The 15,655-nt window shown below is 42.9% G+C and overlaps 1 protein-coding gene across 1 annotated transcript in view; it reads left to right on the forward strand.

The window, feature by feature from the left end:
• LOC306969776 (globoside alpha-1,3-N-acetylgalactosaminyltransferase 1-like) overlaps positions 1-15,655 on the forward strand; it is a 32,699-nt gene that overhangs the window by 10,395 nt on the left and 6,649 nt on the right. The window contains exons 4-8 of the mRNA XM_079582993.1: positions 5,484-5,516; positions 6,285-6,419; positions 6,742-6,874; positions 7,182-7,374; positions 11,229-11,448. Coding sequence (XP_079439119.1) covers positions 5,484-5,516; positions 6,285-6,419; positions 6,742-6,874; positions 7,182-7,374; positions 11,229-11,448 — 714 coding nt within the window. The remainder of the gene's footprint in view (positions 1-5,483; positions 5,517-6,284; positions 6,420-6,741; positions 6,875-7,181; positions 7,375-11,228; positions 11,449-15,655) is intronic.

A 15,655-nucleotide genomic window follows, 5' to 3' on the forward strand; every position in this document is an offset into this window, starting at 1 on the left:
TGGTATGACGTGTTTAAGGTGGTATGATGTGTTTAAGGTGGTATGACGTGTTTAAGGTGGTATGACGTGTTTAAGGTGGTATGACGTGTTTAAGGTGGTATGATGTGTTTAAGGTGGTATGACGTGTTTAAGGTGGTATGACGTGTTTAAGGTGGTATGACTTGTTTAAGGTGGTATGACGTGTTTAAGGTGGTATGATGTGTTTAAGGGGGTATGACGTGTTTAAGGTGGTATGACGTGTTTAAGGTGGTATGATGTGTTTAAGGTGGTATGATGTGTTTAAGGTGGTATGACGTGTTTAAGGTGGTATGATGTGTTTAAGGTGGTATGATGTGTTTAAGGTGACGTGTTTAAGGTGGTATGACGTGTTTAAGGTGGTATGATGTGTTTAAGGTGGTATGACGTGTTTAAGGTGGTATGATGTGTTTAAGGTGGTATGATGTGTTTAAGGTGGTATGACGTGTTTAAGGTGGTATGACGTGTTTAAGGTGGTATGATGTGTTTAAGGTGGTATGATGTGTTTAAGGTGGTATGATGTGTTTAAGGTGGTATGATGTGTTTAAGGTGGTATGATGTGTTTAAGGTGGTATGACGTGTTTAAGGTGGTATGATGTGTTTAAGGTGGTATGATGTGTTTAAGGTGGTATGATGTGTTTAAGGTGGTATGACGTGTTTAAGGTGGTATGATGTGTTTAAGGGGGTATGATGTGTTTAAGGTGGTATGACGTGTTTAAGGTGGTATGATGTGTTTAAGGTGGTATGATGTGTTTAAGGTGGTATGATGTGTTTAAGGGGGTATGACGTGTTTAAGGTGGTATGACGTGTTTAAGGTGGTATGATGTGTTTAAGGGGGTATGATGTGTTTAAGGTGGTATGACGTGTTTAAGGTGGTATGACGTGTTTAAGGTGGTATGACGTGTTTAAGGTGGTATAACGTGTTTAAGGTGGTATGACTTGTTTAAGGTGGTATGATGTGTTTAAGGGGGTATGACGTGTTTAAGGTGGTATGACGTGTTTAAGGTGGTATGATGTGTTTAAGGTGGTATGTGTTTAAGGTGGTATGACGTGTTTAAGGTGTTGTGACGTGTTTAAGGTGGTATGACGTGTTTAAGGTGGTATGACGTGTTTAAGGTGACGTGTTTAAGGTGGTATGACGTGTTTAAGGTGGTATGATGTGTTTAAGGTGGTATGATGTGTTTAAGGTGGTATGACGTGTTTAAGGTGGTATGATGTGTTTAAGGTGGTATGATGTGTTTAAGGTGGTATGACGTGTTTAAGGTGGTATGATGTGTTTAAGGTGGTATGACGTGTTTAAAGTGGTATGACGTGTTTAAGGTGGTATGATGTGTTTAAGGTTGTATGACGTGTTTAAGGTGGTGTGATGTGTTTAAGGTGGTATGACGTGTTTAAGGTGGTATGACGTGTTTAAAGTGGTATGACGTGTTTAAGGTGGTATGACGTGTTTAAGGTGGTATGATGTGTTTAAGGTTGTATGACATGTTTAAGGTGGTATGACGTGTTTAAGGTGGTATGACGTGTTTAAGGTGGTGTGATGTGTTTAAGGTGGTATGACGTGTTTAAGGTGGTATGACGTGTTTAAGGTGGTATGACGTGTTTAAGGTGACGTGTTTAAGGTGGTATGACGTGTTTAAGGTGGTATGATGTGTTTAAGGTGACGTGTTTAAGGTGGTATGATGTGTTTAAGGTGGTGTGACGTGTTTAAGGTGGTATGACGTGTTTAAGGTGGTATGATGTGTTTAAGGTTGTATGACGTGTTTAAGGTGGTATGACGTGTTTAAGGTGGTATGACGTGTTTAAGGTGGTGTGATGTGTTTAAGGTGGTATGACGTGTTTAAGGTGGTATGACGTGTTTAAGGTGGTATGACGTGTTTAAGGTGACGTGTTTAAGGTGGTATGACGTGTTTAAGGTGGTATGATGTGTTTAAGGTGACGTGTTTAAGGTGGTATGATGTGTTTAAGGTGGTGTGACGTGTTTAAGGTGGTGTGATGTGTTTAAGGTGGTATGACGTGTTTAAGGGGGAATGACGTGTTTAAGGTGGTATGATGTGTTTAAGGTGGTATGATGTGTTTAAGGTGACGTGTTTAAGGTGGTATGACGTGTTTAAGGTGGCATGATGTGTTTAAGGTGGTATGACGTGTTTAAGGTGACGTGTTTAAGGTGGTATGGTGTGTTTAAGGTGGTATGGCGTGTTTAAGGTGGTATGACGTGTTTAAGGTGGTATGTGTTTAAGGTGGTATGATGTGTTTAAGGTGGTATGATGTGTTTAAGGTGGTATGATGTGTTTAAGGTGGTATGATGTGTTTAAGGTGGTATGATGTGTTTAAGGTGGTATGACGTGTTTAAGGTGGTATGCCGTGTTTAAGGTGGTATGATGTGTTTAAGGTGGTATGATGTGTTTAAGGTGGTATGACGTGTTTAAGGTGGTATGACGTGTTTAAGGTGGTATGATGTGTTTAAGGTGGTATGACGTGTTTAAGGTGGTATGACGTGTTTAAGGTGGTATGACGTGTTTAAGGTGGTATGACGTGTTTAAGGTGGTATGATGTGTTTAAGGTGGTATGACGTGTTTAAGGTGGTATGACGTGTTTAAGGTGGTATGACGTGTTTAAGGTGGTATGACGTGTTTAAGGTGACGTGTTTAAGGTGGTATGACGTGTTTAAGGTGACGTGTTTAAGGTGGTATGACGTGTTTAAGGTGGTATGATGTGTTTAAGGTGACGTGTTTAAGGTGGTATGACGTGTTTAAGGTGGTATGATGTGTTTAAGGTGGTATGATGTGTTTAAGGTGGTATGATGTGTTTAAGGTGACGTGTTTAAGGTGGTATGACGTGTTTAAGGTGGTATGATGTGTTTAAGGTGACGTGTTTAAGGTGGTATGATGTGTTTAAGGTGGTATGATGTGTTTAAGGTGGTATGACGTGTTTAAGGTGGTATGACGTGTTTAAGGTGGTATTACGTGTTTAAGGTGACGTGTTTAAGGTGGTATGACGTGTTTAAGGTGGTATGATGTGTTTAAGGTGACGTGTTTAAGGTGGTATGATGTGTTTAAGGTGGTGTGATGTGTTTAAAGTGGTATGACGTGTTTAAGGTGGTATGACGTGTTTAAGGTGGTATGATGTGTTTAAGGTGGTATGATGTGTTTAAGGTGGTATGACGTGTTTAAGGTGGTATGACGTGTTTAAGGTGGTATGATGTGTTTAAGGTGGTATGATGTGTTTAAGGTGGTATGACGTGTTTAAGGTGGTATGATGTGTTTAAGGTGATGTGTTTAAGGTGGTATGATGTGTTTAAGGTGGTATGATGTGTTTAAGGTGGTATGATGTGTTTAAGGTGGTATGACGTGTTTAAGGTGGTATGACGTGTTTAAGGTGGTATGACGTGTTTAAGGTGGTATGACATGTTTAACGGGGTGTGACGTGTTTAAGGTGATGTGTTTAAGGTGGTATGATGTGTTTAAGGTGGTATGACGTGTTTAAGGTGATGTGTTTAAGGTGGTATGATGTGTTTAAGGTGGTATGACGTGTTTAAGGTGGTGTGATGTGTTTAAGGTGGTATGACGTGTTTAAGGTGGTATGATGTGTTTAAGGTGGTATGACGTGTTTAAGGTGATGTGTTTAAGGTGGTATGATGTGTTTAAGGTGGTATGACGTGTTTAAGGTGATGTGTTTAAGGTGGTATGATGTGTTTAAGGTGGTATGACGTGTTTAAGGTGGTGTGATGTGTTTAAGGTGGTATGACGTGTTTAAGGTGGTATGATGTGTTTAAGGTGGTATGATGTGTTTAAGGTGGTATGACGGTGGTATGATGTGTTTAAGGTGGTATGACGTGTTTAAGGTGGTATTACGTGTTTAAGGTGACGTGTTTAAGGTGGTATGACGTGTTTAAGGTGGTATGATGTGTTTAAGGTGACGTGTTTAAGGTGGTATGATGTGTTTAAGGTGGTGTGATGTGTTTAAAGTGGTATGACGTGTTTAAGGTGGTATGACGTGTTTAAGGTGGTATGATGTGTTTAAGGTGGTATGATGTGTTTAAGGTGGTATGACGTGTTTAAGGTGGTATGACGTGTTTAAGGTGGTATGATGTGTTTAAGGTGGTATGATGTGTTTAAGGTGGTATGACGTGTTTAAGGTGGTATGATGTGTTTAAGGTGGTATGATGTGTTTAAGGGGGTATGATGTGTTTAAGGTGGTATGATGTGTTTAAGGGGGTGTGACGTGTTTAAGGTGGTATGATGTGTTTAAGGGGGTGTGACGTGTTTAAGGTGGTATGATGTGTTTAAGGGGGTATGATGTGTTTAAGGTGATGTGTTTAAGGTGGTATGATGTGTTTAAGGGGGTATGATGTGTTTAAGGTGGTATGATGTGTTTAAGGTGGTATGATGTGTTTAAGGTGGTATGATGTGTTTAAGGTGGTATGACGTGTTTAAGGTGGTATGACGTGTTTAAGGTGGTATGACGTGTTTAAGGTGGTATGACATGTTTAACGGGGTGTGACGTGTTTAAGGTGATGTGTTTAAGGTGGTATGATGTGTTTAAGGTGGTATGACGTGTTTAAGGTGATGTGTTTAAGGTGGTATGATGTGTTTAAGGTGGTATGACGTGTTTAAGGTGGTGTGATGTGTTTAAGGTGGTATGACGTGTTTAAGGTGGTATGATGTGTTTAAGGTGGTATGACGTGTTTAAGGTGATGTGTTTAAGGTGGTATGATGTGTTTAAGGTGGTATGACGTGTTTAAGGTGATGTGTTTAAGGTGGTATGATGTGTTTAAGGTGGTATGACGTGTTTAAGGTGGTGTGATGTGTTTAAGGTGGTATGACGTGTTTAAGGTGGTATGATGTGTTTAAGGTGGTATGATGTGTTTAAGGTGGTATGACGTGTTTAAGGTGGTATGATGTGTTTAAGGTGGTATGACGTGTTTAAGGTGGTATGATGTGTTTAAGGTGGTATGACGTGTTTAAGGTGGTATGACGTGTTTAAGGTGATGTGTTTAAGGTGGTATGATGTGTTTAAGGTGGTATGACGTGTTTAAGGTGGTGTGATGTGTTTAAGGTGGTATGATGTGTTTAAGGTGGTATGACGTGTTTAAGGTGGTATGACGTGTTTAAGGTGGTATGATGTGTTTAAGGTGGTATGACGTGTTTAAGGTGATGTGTTTAAGGTGGTATGATGTGTTTAAGGTGGTATGACGTGTTTAAGGTGGTGTGATGTGTTTAAGGTGGTATGATGTGTTTAAGGTGGTATGATGTGTTTAAGGTGGTATGACGTGTTTAAGGTGGTATGACGTGTTTAAGGTGGTATGACGTGTTTAAGGTGGTATGATGTGTTTAAGGTGGTATGATGTGTTTAAGGTGGTATGACGTGTTTAAGGTGGTATGATGTGTTTAAGGTGGTATGATGTGTTTAAGGTGGTATGATGTGTTTAAGGTGGTATGATGTGTTTAAGGTGGTATGATGTGTTTCAGGATGGAATACTCTCAGCCCAGCATCACTAAAGGGTGAGTCCTGTCTCTGCAGTATAAGTAGTAGTATTGATAGTATTAGTAGTAAAGTATCTGCAGTAAAAGTAGTAGTATTGATAGTATTAGTAGTAAAGTATCTGCAGTGTAAGTAGGAGTATTTGTAGTATTAGTAGTAAAGTATCTGCAGTATAAGTAGGAGTATTAATAGTATTTGTAGTAAAGTATCTGCAGTATAAGTAGGAGTATTAATAGTATTAGTTGTAAAGTATCTGCAGTATAAGTAGGAGTATTAATAGTATTAGTAGTAAAGTATATGCAGTATAAGTAGTAGTATTTATAATATTAGTAGTAGTGTTTATAGTATTAGTAGTAAAGTATCTGCAGTATAAGTAGTAGTATTGATAGTATTAGTAGTAAAGTATCTGCAGTATAAGTAGGAGTATTAATAGTATTAGTAGTAAAGTATCTGCAGTATAAGTAGTAGTATTGATAGTATTAGTAGTAAAGTATCTGCAGTATAACTAGTAGTATTGATAGTATTAGTAGTAAAGTATCTGCAGTATAAGTAGGAGTATTAATAGTATTAGTAGTAAAGTATCTGCAGTATAAGTAGTAGTATTGATAGTATTAGTAGTAAAGTATCTGCAGTATAAGTAGGAGTATTAATAGTATTAGTAGTAAAGTATCTGCAGTATAAGTAGTAGTATTGATAGTATTAGTAGTAAAGTATCTGCAGTATAAGTAGTAGTATTGATAGTATTAGTAGTAAAGTATTGCAGTACTTACTCTGGTCCTCGTGTGCAGTCGTACGGACGTGGTGACCGTGACCCCGTGGCTCGCTCCCGTCGTCTGGGATTCGACCTTTGACCCTGTGCTGCTGGACGCCATCTTTAAACCGAAGAACCTCAGCATCGCCGCCACCGTGTTCGCCGTCGGGAAGTGAGTTTGTGTGTTAGCGCGTGTGTTAGCGTGGTTGTTAGCTTGTGCGTTAACTTGTTTGTTAGCGTGTGTGTTAGCATGGTTGTTAGCGTGTGTGTTAGCGTGGTTGTTAGCGTGGTTGTTAGTGTGTGTGTTAGCGTGTGTGTTAGCGTGTGTGTTAGCGTGTGTGTTAGCGTGTGTGTTAGCGTGTGTGTTAGCGTGTGTGTTAGCCATAATGAAGCTGTGTTGCAGATGTCAACTCCTTATAACTGTATTGTGAAGTAACTTCACTTTTTGCTGTGATGTTTATGTTTCTTCTTCTTCTTCTTCTTCTCCTTCTCAGGTATGTGATGTTCCTGAAGGACTTCCTGGAGACGGCAGAGCAGTTCTTCTTCGTGGGTTTTAACGTCCACATTTACGTCTTCACCGACCGCCCGCAGGAAGTGCCTCGAGTCAAGATGGCCGCCGGCAGGAAGGTAAGTGAAGAAATGATCCCATTGATCTGTCAGTGACTTCATTTGCATCTAAATAAACAAGGTACAGAAGGAAATAAATCAACCACAAATTAATCTTGTTTATCATTAAAAGTCACATGTGTAACAGTGTTTGGCCCAAGTGCCTTTGACCGAGCGATTTCCTCCAGTTCCCAAATCTAAAAACGTCTCGACTGGACCTTTAAGAGTAACACCTCCCACCATGTGCTCACCTATGTGTCATCCGTGTCCCTTGTCATTCGTGTCCATGTGTCATACGTGTCCCTTGTCATACGTGTCCCTCTCTCAGCTGACGGTGCGTGTGGTGCCCGGCGCTCAGCGTTGGCAGGACATCTCTGCGCGGCGGATGGAGATGGTGAACACTCTGCTGCATCAGATCCAAAGCTCCGCCCACTACGTCTTCTGCCTCGACGTCGACTCCAAGTTCCACGGACGCTGGAGCTCAGAGAGTCTGGGAGAGAGCGTGGCCGTGGTCCACCCGGGTCAGTCTATACCCTATACCTACAATACACCCTATACCCATAACATACCCTATACCCATAATATACCCTATACCCATAACATACCCTATACCTATAACATACCCTATACCCATAACATACCCTATACCCATAACATACCCTATACCCATAACATACCCTATACCCATAACATACCCTATACCCATAACATACCCTATACCCATAACATACCCTATACCCATAACATGCCCTATCCCCATAACATACTCTATACCCATAACATACCCTATACCCATAACATACCCTATACCCATAACATACCCGATACCCATAACATACCCTATACCCATAACATACCCTATACCCATAACATACCCTATACCCATAACATACCCTATACCCATAACATACCCTATACCCATAACATACCCTATACCTATAACATACCCTATACCCATAACATACCCTATACCTATAACATACCCTATACCCATAACATACCCTATACCCATAACATACCCTATACCCATAACATACCCTATACCCATAACATACCCTATACCCATAACATACCCTATACCCATAACATACCCTATACCCATAACATACCCTATACCCATAACATACCCTATACCTATAACATACCCTATACCCATAACATACCCTATACCCATAACATACCTATACCCATAACATATCCTATACCTATAACATACCCTATACCTGTAACATACCCTATACCTATAACATACCCTATACCCATAACATACCCTATACCTATAACATACCCTATACCCATAACATACCCTATACCTGTAACATACCCTATACCCATAACACACCCTGTACCCATAACATACCCTATACCCATAACATACCCTATACCCATAACATACCCTATACCTATAACATACCCTATACCCATAACATACCCTATACCCATAACATACCCTATACCCATAACATACCCTATACCCATAACATACCCTATACCCATAACATACCCTATACCTATAACATACCCTATACCCATAACATACCCTATACCTATAACATACCCTATACCCATAACATACCCTATACCCATAACATACCTATACCCATAACATATCCTATACCTATAACATACCCTATACCTGTAACATACCCTATACCTATAACATACCCTATACCCATAACATACCCTATACCTATAACATACCCTATACCCATAACATACCCTATACCTGTAACATACCCTATACCCATAACACACCCTGTACCCATAACATACCGTATACCCATAACATACCCTATACCCATAACATACCCTATACCTATAACATACCCTATACCCATAACATACCCTATACCCATAACATACCCTATACCCATAACATACCCTATACCCATAACATACCCTATACCCATAACATACCCTATACCTATAACATACCCTATACCCATAACATACCCTATACCTATAACATACCCTATACCCATAACATACCCTATACCCATAACATACCTATACCCATAACATATCCTATACCTATAACATACCCTATACCTGTAACATACCCTATACCTATAACATACCCTATACCCATAACATACCCTATACCTATAACATACCCTATACCTATAACATACTCTATACCCATAACATACCCTATACCCATAACATACCCTATACCTATAACATACCCTATACCTATAACATACTCTATACCCATAACATACCCTATACCCATAACATACCCTATACCTATAACATACCCTATACCCATAACACACCCTGTACCCATAACATACCCTATACCCATAACATACCCTATACCCATAACATACCCTATACCTGTAACATACCCTATACCTGTAACATACCCTATACCCATAACACACCCTGTACCCATAACATACCCTATACCCATAACATACTCTATACCCATAACATACCCTATACCCATAACATACCCTATACCCATAACATACCCTATACCCATAACATACCCTATACCCATAACATACCCTATACCTATAACATACCCTATACCCATAACATACCCTATACCTGTAACATACCCTATACCCATAACACACCCTGTACCCATAACATACCCTATACCCATAACATACCCTATACCCATAACATACCCTATACCTGTAACATACCCTATACCCGTAACATACCCTATACCCATAACACACCCTGTACCCATAACATACCCTATACCCATAACATACTCTATACCCATAACATACCCTATACCCATAACATACCCTATACCCATAACATACCCTATACCCATAACATACCCTATACCCATAACATACCCTATACCCATAACATACTCTATACCCATAACATACCCTATACCCATAACAGACCCTATACCCATAACATACCCTATACCCATAACATACCCTATACCCATAACATACCCTATACCCATAACACACCCTATACCCATAACATACCCTATACCCATAACATACCCTATACCTATAACATACCCTATACCCATAACATACCCTATACCCATAACATACCCTATACCTATAACATACCCTATACCTATAACATACCCTATACCCATAACATACCCTATACCCATAACATACCCTATACCCATAACATACCCTATACCCATAACATACCCTATACCCATAACATACCTATAACATACCCATAACATACCCTATACCCATAACATACCCTATACCCATAACATACCCTATACCCATAACATACCCTATACCCATAACATACCCTATACCCATAACATACCCTATACCCATAACATACCCTATACCCATAACATACCCTATACCTACAATACACCCTATACCCATAACATACCCTATACCCATAACATACCCTATACCCATAACATACCCTATACCCATAACATACCCTATACCTATAACATACCCTATACCCATAACATACCCTATACCCATAACATACCCTATACCCATAACACACCCTATACCCATAACATACCCTATACCTATAACATACCCTATACCCATAACATACCCTATACCCATAACAGACCCTATACCCATAACATACCCTATACCCATAACAGACCCTATACCCATAACAGACCCTATACCCATAACTTACCCTATACCCATAACTTACCCTATACCTATAACATACCCTATACCCATAACATACCCTATACCTATAATATACCCTATACCCATAACATACCCTATACCCATAACACACCCTATACCCATAACATACCCTATACCTATAACATACCCTATACCCATAACATACCCTATACCCATAACATACCCTATACCCATAACATACCCTATACCCATAACACACCCTATACCCATAACATACCCTATACCCATAACAGACCCTATACCCATAACTTACCCTATACCCATAACTTACCCTATACCTATAATATACCCTATACCCATAACATACCCTATACCCATAACACACCCTATACCCATAACATACCCTATACCCATAACATACCCTATACCCATAACTTACCCTATACCCATAACTTACCCTATACCTATAATATACCCTATACCCATAACATACCCTATACCCATAACATACCCTATACCTATAACATACCCTATACCTATAACATACCCTATACCCATAACATACCCTATTCCCATAACATACCCTATTCCCATAACATACCCTATACCCATAACATACCCTATACCCATAACAGACCCTATACCCATAACAGACCCTATACCCATAACAGACCCTATACCCATAATATACCCTATCCCATAACAGACCCTATACCTATAACATACCCTATACCCATAATATACCCTATACCCATAACATACCCTATACCTATAATATACTCTATAACAGGAGAGTCTCTGCGCAGGTTACTACGGCGACCCGCGGGGGCGTTTCCCATACGAGCGGCGTCCCGAGTCCAGGGCCTACATGGCGCCCTCTGATGGAGACTTCTATTACTGCGGCGGAGCCTTCGGCGGCTCTGTCTCCCGCCTCCTCATCATCACCCAGGTCTGCGGAGAAAACTACAGGGACGACGGGAGGCGGGGCATCGAGGCGGACTGGCAGGAGGAGTCACATTTAAACAGGTGAGGAGGGGGAGGAGTCACATTTAAACAGGCGAGGACAGGGGGAGGAGTCACATTTAAACAGGTGAGGAGGGGGAGGAGTCACATTTAAACAGGCGAGGACAGGGGGAGGAGTCACATTTAAACAGGCGAGGACAGGGGGAGGAGTCACATTTAAACAGGTGAGGACAGGGGGAGGAGTCACATTTAAACAGGTGAGAAGGGGAGGAGTCACATTTAAACAGGTGAGGACAGGGGGAGGAGTCACATTTAAACAGGTGAGGACAAGGGGAGGAGTCACATTTAAACAGGTGAGGACAGGGGGAGGAGTCACATTTAAACAGGTGAGGACAGGGGGAGGAGTCACGTTTAAACAGGTGAGGACAGGGGGAGGAGTCACATTTAAACAGGTGAGAAGGGGAGGAGTCACATTTAAACAGGTGAGAAGGGGAGGAGTCACATTTAAACAGGTGAGGACAGGGGGAGGAGTCACATTTAAACAGGTGAGAAGGGGAGGAGTCACATTTAAACAGGTGAGGACAGGGGGAGGAGTCACACTTAAACAGGTGAGAAGGGGAGGAGTCACATTTAAACAGGTGAGGACAAGGGGAGGAGTCACGTTTAAACAGGTGAGAAGGGGAGGAGTCACATTTAAACAGGTGAGGACAAGGGGAGGAGTCACATTTAAACAGGTGAGAAGGGGAGGAGTCACATTTAAACAGGTGAGGACAGGGGGAGGAGTCACACTTAAACAGGTGAGAAGGGGAGGAGTCACATTTAAACAGGTGAGGACAAGGGGAGGAGTCACATTTAAACAGGTGAGGACGGGGGAGGAGTCACATTTAAACAGGTGAGAAGGGGAGGAGTCACATTTAAACAGGTGAGGACAGGGGGAGGAGTCACACTTAAACAGGTGAGAAGGGGAGGAGTCACGTTTAAACAGGTGAGGACAAGGGGAGGAGTCACGTTTAAACAGGTGAGGACAAGGGGAGGAGTCACATTTAAACAGGTGAGGACAGGGGGAGGAGTCACTTAAACAGGTGAGGACAAGGGGAGGAGTCACGTTTAAACAGGTGAGGACAAGGGGAGGAGTCACATTTAAACAGGTGAGGACAGGGGGAGGAGTCACACTTAAACAGGTGAGAAGGGGAGGAGTCACATTTAAACAGGTGAGGACAAGGGGAGGAGTCACGTTTAAACAGGTGAGGACAAGGGGAGGAGTCACATTTAAACAGGTGAGGACGGGGGAGGAGTCACATTTAAACAGGTGAGAAGGGGAGGAGTCACACTTAAACAGATGAGGACAGGGGGAGGAGTCACATTTAAACAGGTGAGGACAGGGGGAGGAGTCACATTTAAACAGGTGAGAACAGGGGGAGGAGTCACATTTAAACAGGTGAGGACAGGGGGAGGAGTCACATTTAAACAGGTGAGGACAGGGGGAGGAGTCACATTTAAACAGGTGAGGACAGGGGGAGGAGTCACATTTAAACAGGTGAGGACAGGGGGAGGAGTCACATTTAAACAGGTGAGAAGGGGAGGAGTCACACTTAAACAGGTGAGAAGGGGAGGAGTCACATTTAAACAGGTGAGGACAGGGGGAGGAGTCACATTTAAACAGGTGAGGACAAGGGGGAGGAGTCACATTTAAACAGGTGAGGACAAGGGGAGGAGTCACATTTAAACAGGTGAGAAGGGGAGGAGTCACATTTAAACAGGTGAGAAGGGGAGGAGTCACATTTAAACAGGTGAGGACAGGGGGAGGAGTCACATTTAAACAGGTGAGGACAGGGGGCGGAGTCACATTTAAACAGGTGAGGACAGGGGGAGGAGTCACACTTAAACAGGTGAGGACAGGGGGAGGAGTCACATTTAAACAGGTGAGGACAGGGGGAGGAGTCACATTTAAACAGGTGAGGACAAGGGGAGGAGTCACATTTAAACAGGTGAGGACAGGGGGAGGAGTCACGTTTAAACAGGTGAGAAGGGGAGGAGTCACGTTTAAACAGGTGAGAAGGGGAGGAGTCACGTTTAAACAGGTGAGGACAGGGGGAGGAGTCACGTTTAAACAGGTGAGGACAGGGGGAGGAGTCACGTTTAAACAGGTGAGAAGGGGAGGAGTCACGTTTAAACAGGTGAGAAGGGGAGGAGTCACGTTTAAACAGGTGAGGACAAGGGGAGGAGTCACATTTAAACAGGTGAGAAGGGGAGGAGTCACATTTAAACAGGTGAGGACAGGGGGAGGAGTCACATTTAAACAGGTGAGGACAGGGGGAGGAGTCACATTTAAACAGGTGAGGACAGGGGGAGGAGTCACATTTAAACAGGTGAGGACAGGGGGAGGAGTCACATTTAAACAGGTGAGGACAAGGGGAGGAGTCACATTTAAACAGGTGAGGACAGGGGGAGGAGTCACATTTAAACAGGTGAGAAGGGGAGGAGTCACATTTAAACAGGTGAGGACAGGGGGAGGAGTCACATTTAAACAGGTGAGAAGGGGAGGAGTCACATTTAAACAGTTGAGGACAGGGGGAGGAGCCACATTTAAACAGGTGAGGACAAGGGGAGGAGTCACACTTAAACAGGTGAAGACAAGGGGCGGAGTCACACTTAAACAGGTGAGAAGGGGAGGAGTCACATTTGAACAGGTGAGGACAGGGGGAGGAGTCACATTTAAACAGGTGAGGACAGGGGGAGGAGCCACATTTAAACAGGTGAGGACAAGGGGAGGAGTCACACTTAAACAGGTGAAGACAAGGGGCGGAGTCACACTTAAACAGGTGAGAAGGGGAGGAGTCACATTTGAACAGGTGAGGACAGGGGGAGGAGTCACATTTAAACAGGTGAGAAGGGGAGGAGTCACATTTGAACAGGTGAGGACAGGGGGAGGAGTCACATTTAAACAGGTGAGAAGGGGAGGAGTCACATTTGAACAGGTGAGGACAGGGGGAGGAGTCACATTTAAACAGGTGAGGACAGGGGGAGGAGTCACATTTAAACAGGTGAGGACAGGGGGAGGAGTCACATTTAAACAGGTGAGGACAAGGGGAGGAGCCACATTTAAACAGGTGAGAAGGGGAGGAGCCACATTTAAACAGGTGAGGACAAGGGGAGGAGCCACATTTAAACAGGTGAGGACAGGGGGAGGAGTCACATTTAAACAGGTGAGAAGGGGGAGGAGTCACATTTAAACAGGTGAGGACAGGGGGAGGAGTCACATTTAAACAGGTGAGGACAGGGGGAGGAGTCACATTTAAACAGGTGAGGACAAGGGGAGGAGTCACATTTAAACAGGTGAGGACAAGGGGGAGGAGTCACATTTAAACAGGTGAGGACAGGGGGAGGAGTCACATTTAAACAGGTGAGGACAAGGGGAGGAGTCACATTTAAACAGGTGAGGACAAGGGGAGGAGTCACATTTAAACAGGTGAGGACAAGGGGAGGAGTCACATTTAAACAGGTTAGAAGGGGAGGAGTCACATTTAAACAGGTGAGGACAGGGGGAGGAGTCACATTTAAACAGGTGAGGACAAGGGGAGGAGTCACATTTAAACAGGTTAGAAGGGGAGGAGTCACATTTAAACAGGTGAGGACAGGGGGAGGAGTCACATTTAAACAGGTGAGGACAGGGGGAGGAGTCACATTTAAACAGGTGAGGACAGGGGGAGGAGTCACATTTAAACAGGTGAGGACAGGGGGAGGAGTCACATTTAAACAGGTGAGGACAAGGGGAGGAGTCACATTTAAACAGGTGAGGACAGGGGGAGGAGTCACATTCAAACAGGTGAGGACAGGGGGAGGAGTCACATTTAAACAGGTGAGGACAAGGGGAGGAGTCACATTTAAACAGGTGAGGAACGGGGGAGGAGTCACATTTAAACAGGCGAGGACAGGGGGAGGAGTCACATTTAAACAGGTGAGGACAGGGGGAGGAGTCACATTCAAACAGGTGAGGACAGGGGGAGGAGTCACATTTAAACAGGTGAGGACAGGGGGAGGAGTCACATTTAAACAGGTGAGGACAGGGGGAGGAGTCACATTTAAACAGGTGAGGACAGGGGGAGGAGTCACATTTAAACAGCTGAGGACAGGGGGAGGAGTCACATTTAAACAGGTGAGAAGGGGAGGAGTCACATTTAAACAGGTGAGGACAGGGGGAGGAGTCACATTTAAACAGCTGAGAAGGGGAGGAGTCACATTTAAACAGGTGAGGACAAGGGGAGGAGTC

This window comes from Gobius niger (genome assembly GCF_951799975.1).
Source record: "Gobius niger genome assembly, contig: SUPER_10_unloc_1, whole genome shotgun sequence".
NCBI lineage: Eukaryota > Metazoa > Chordata > Actinopteri > Gobiiformes > Gobiidae > Gobius > Gobius niger.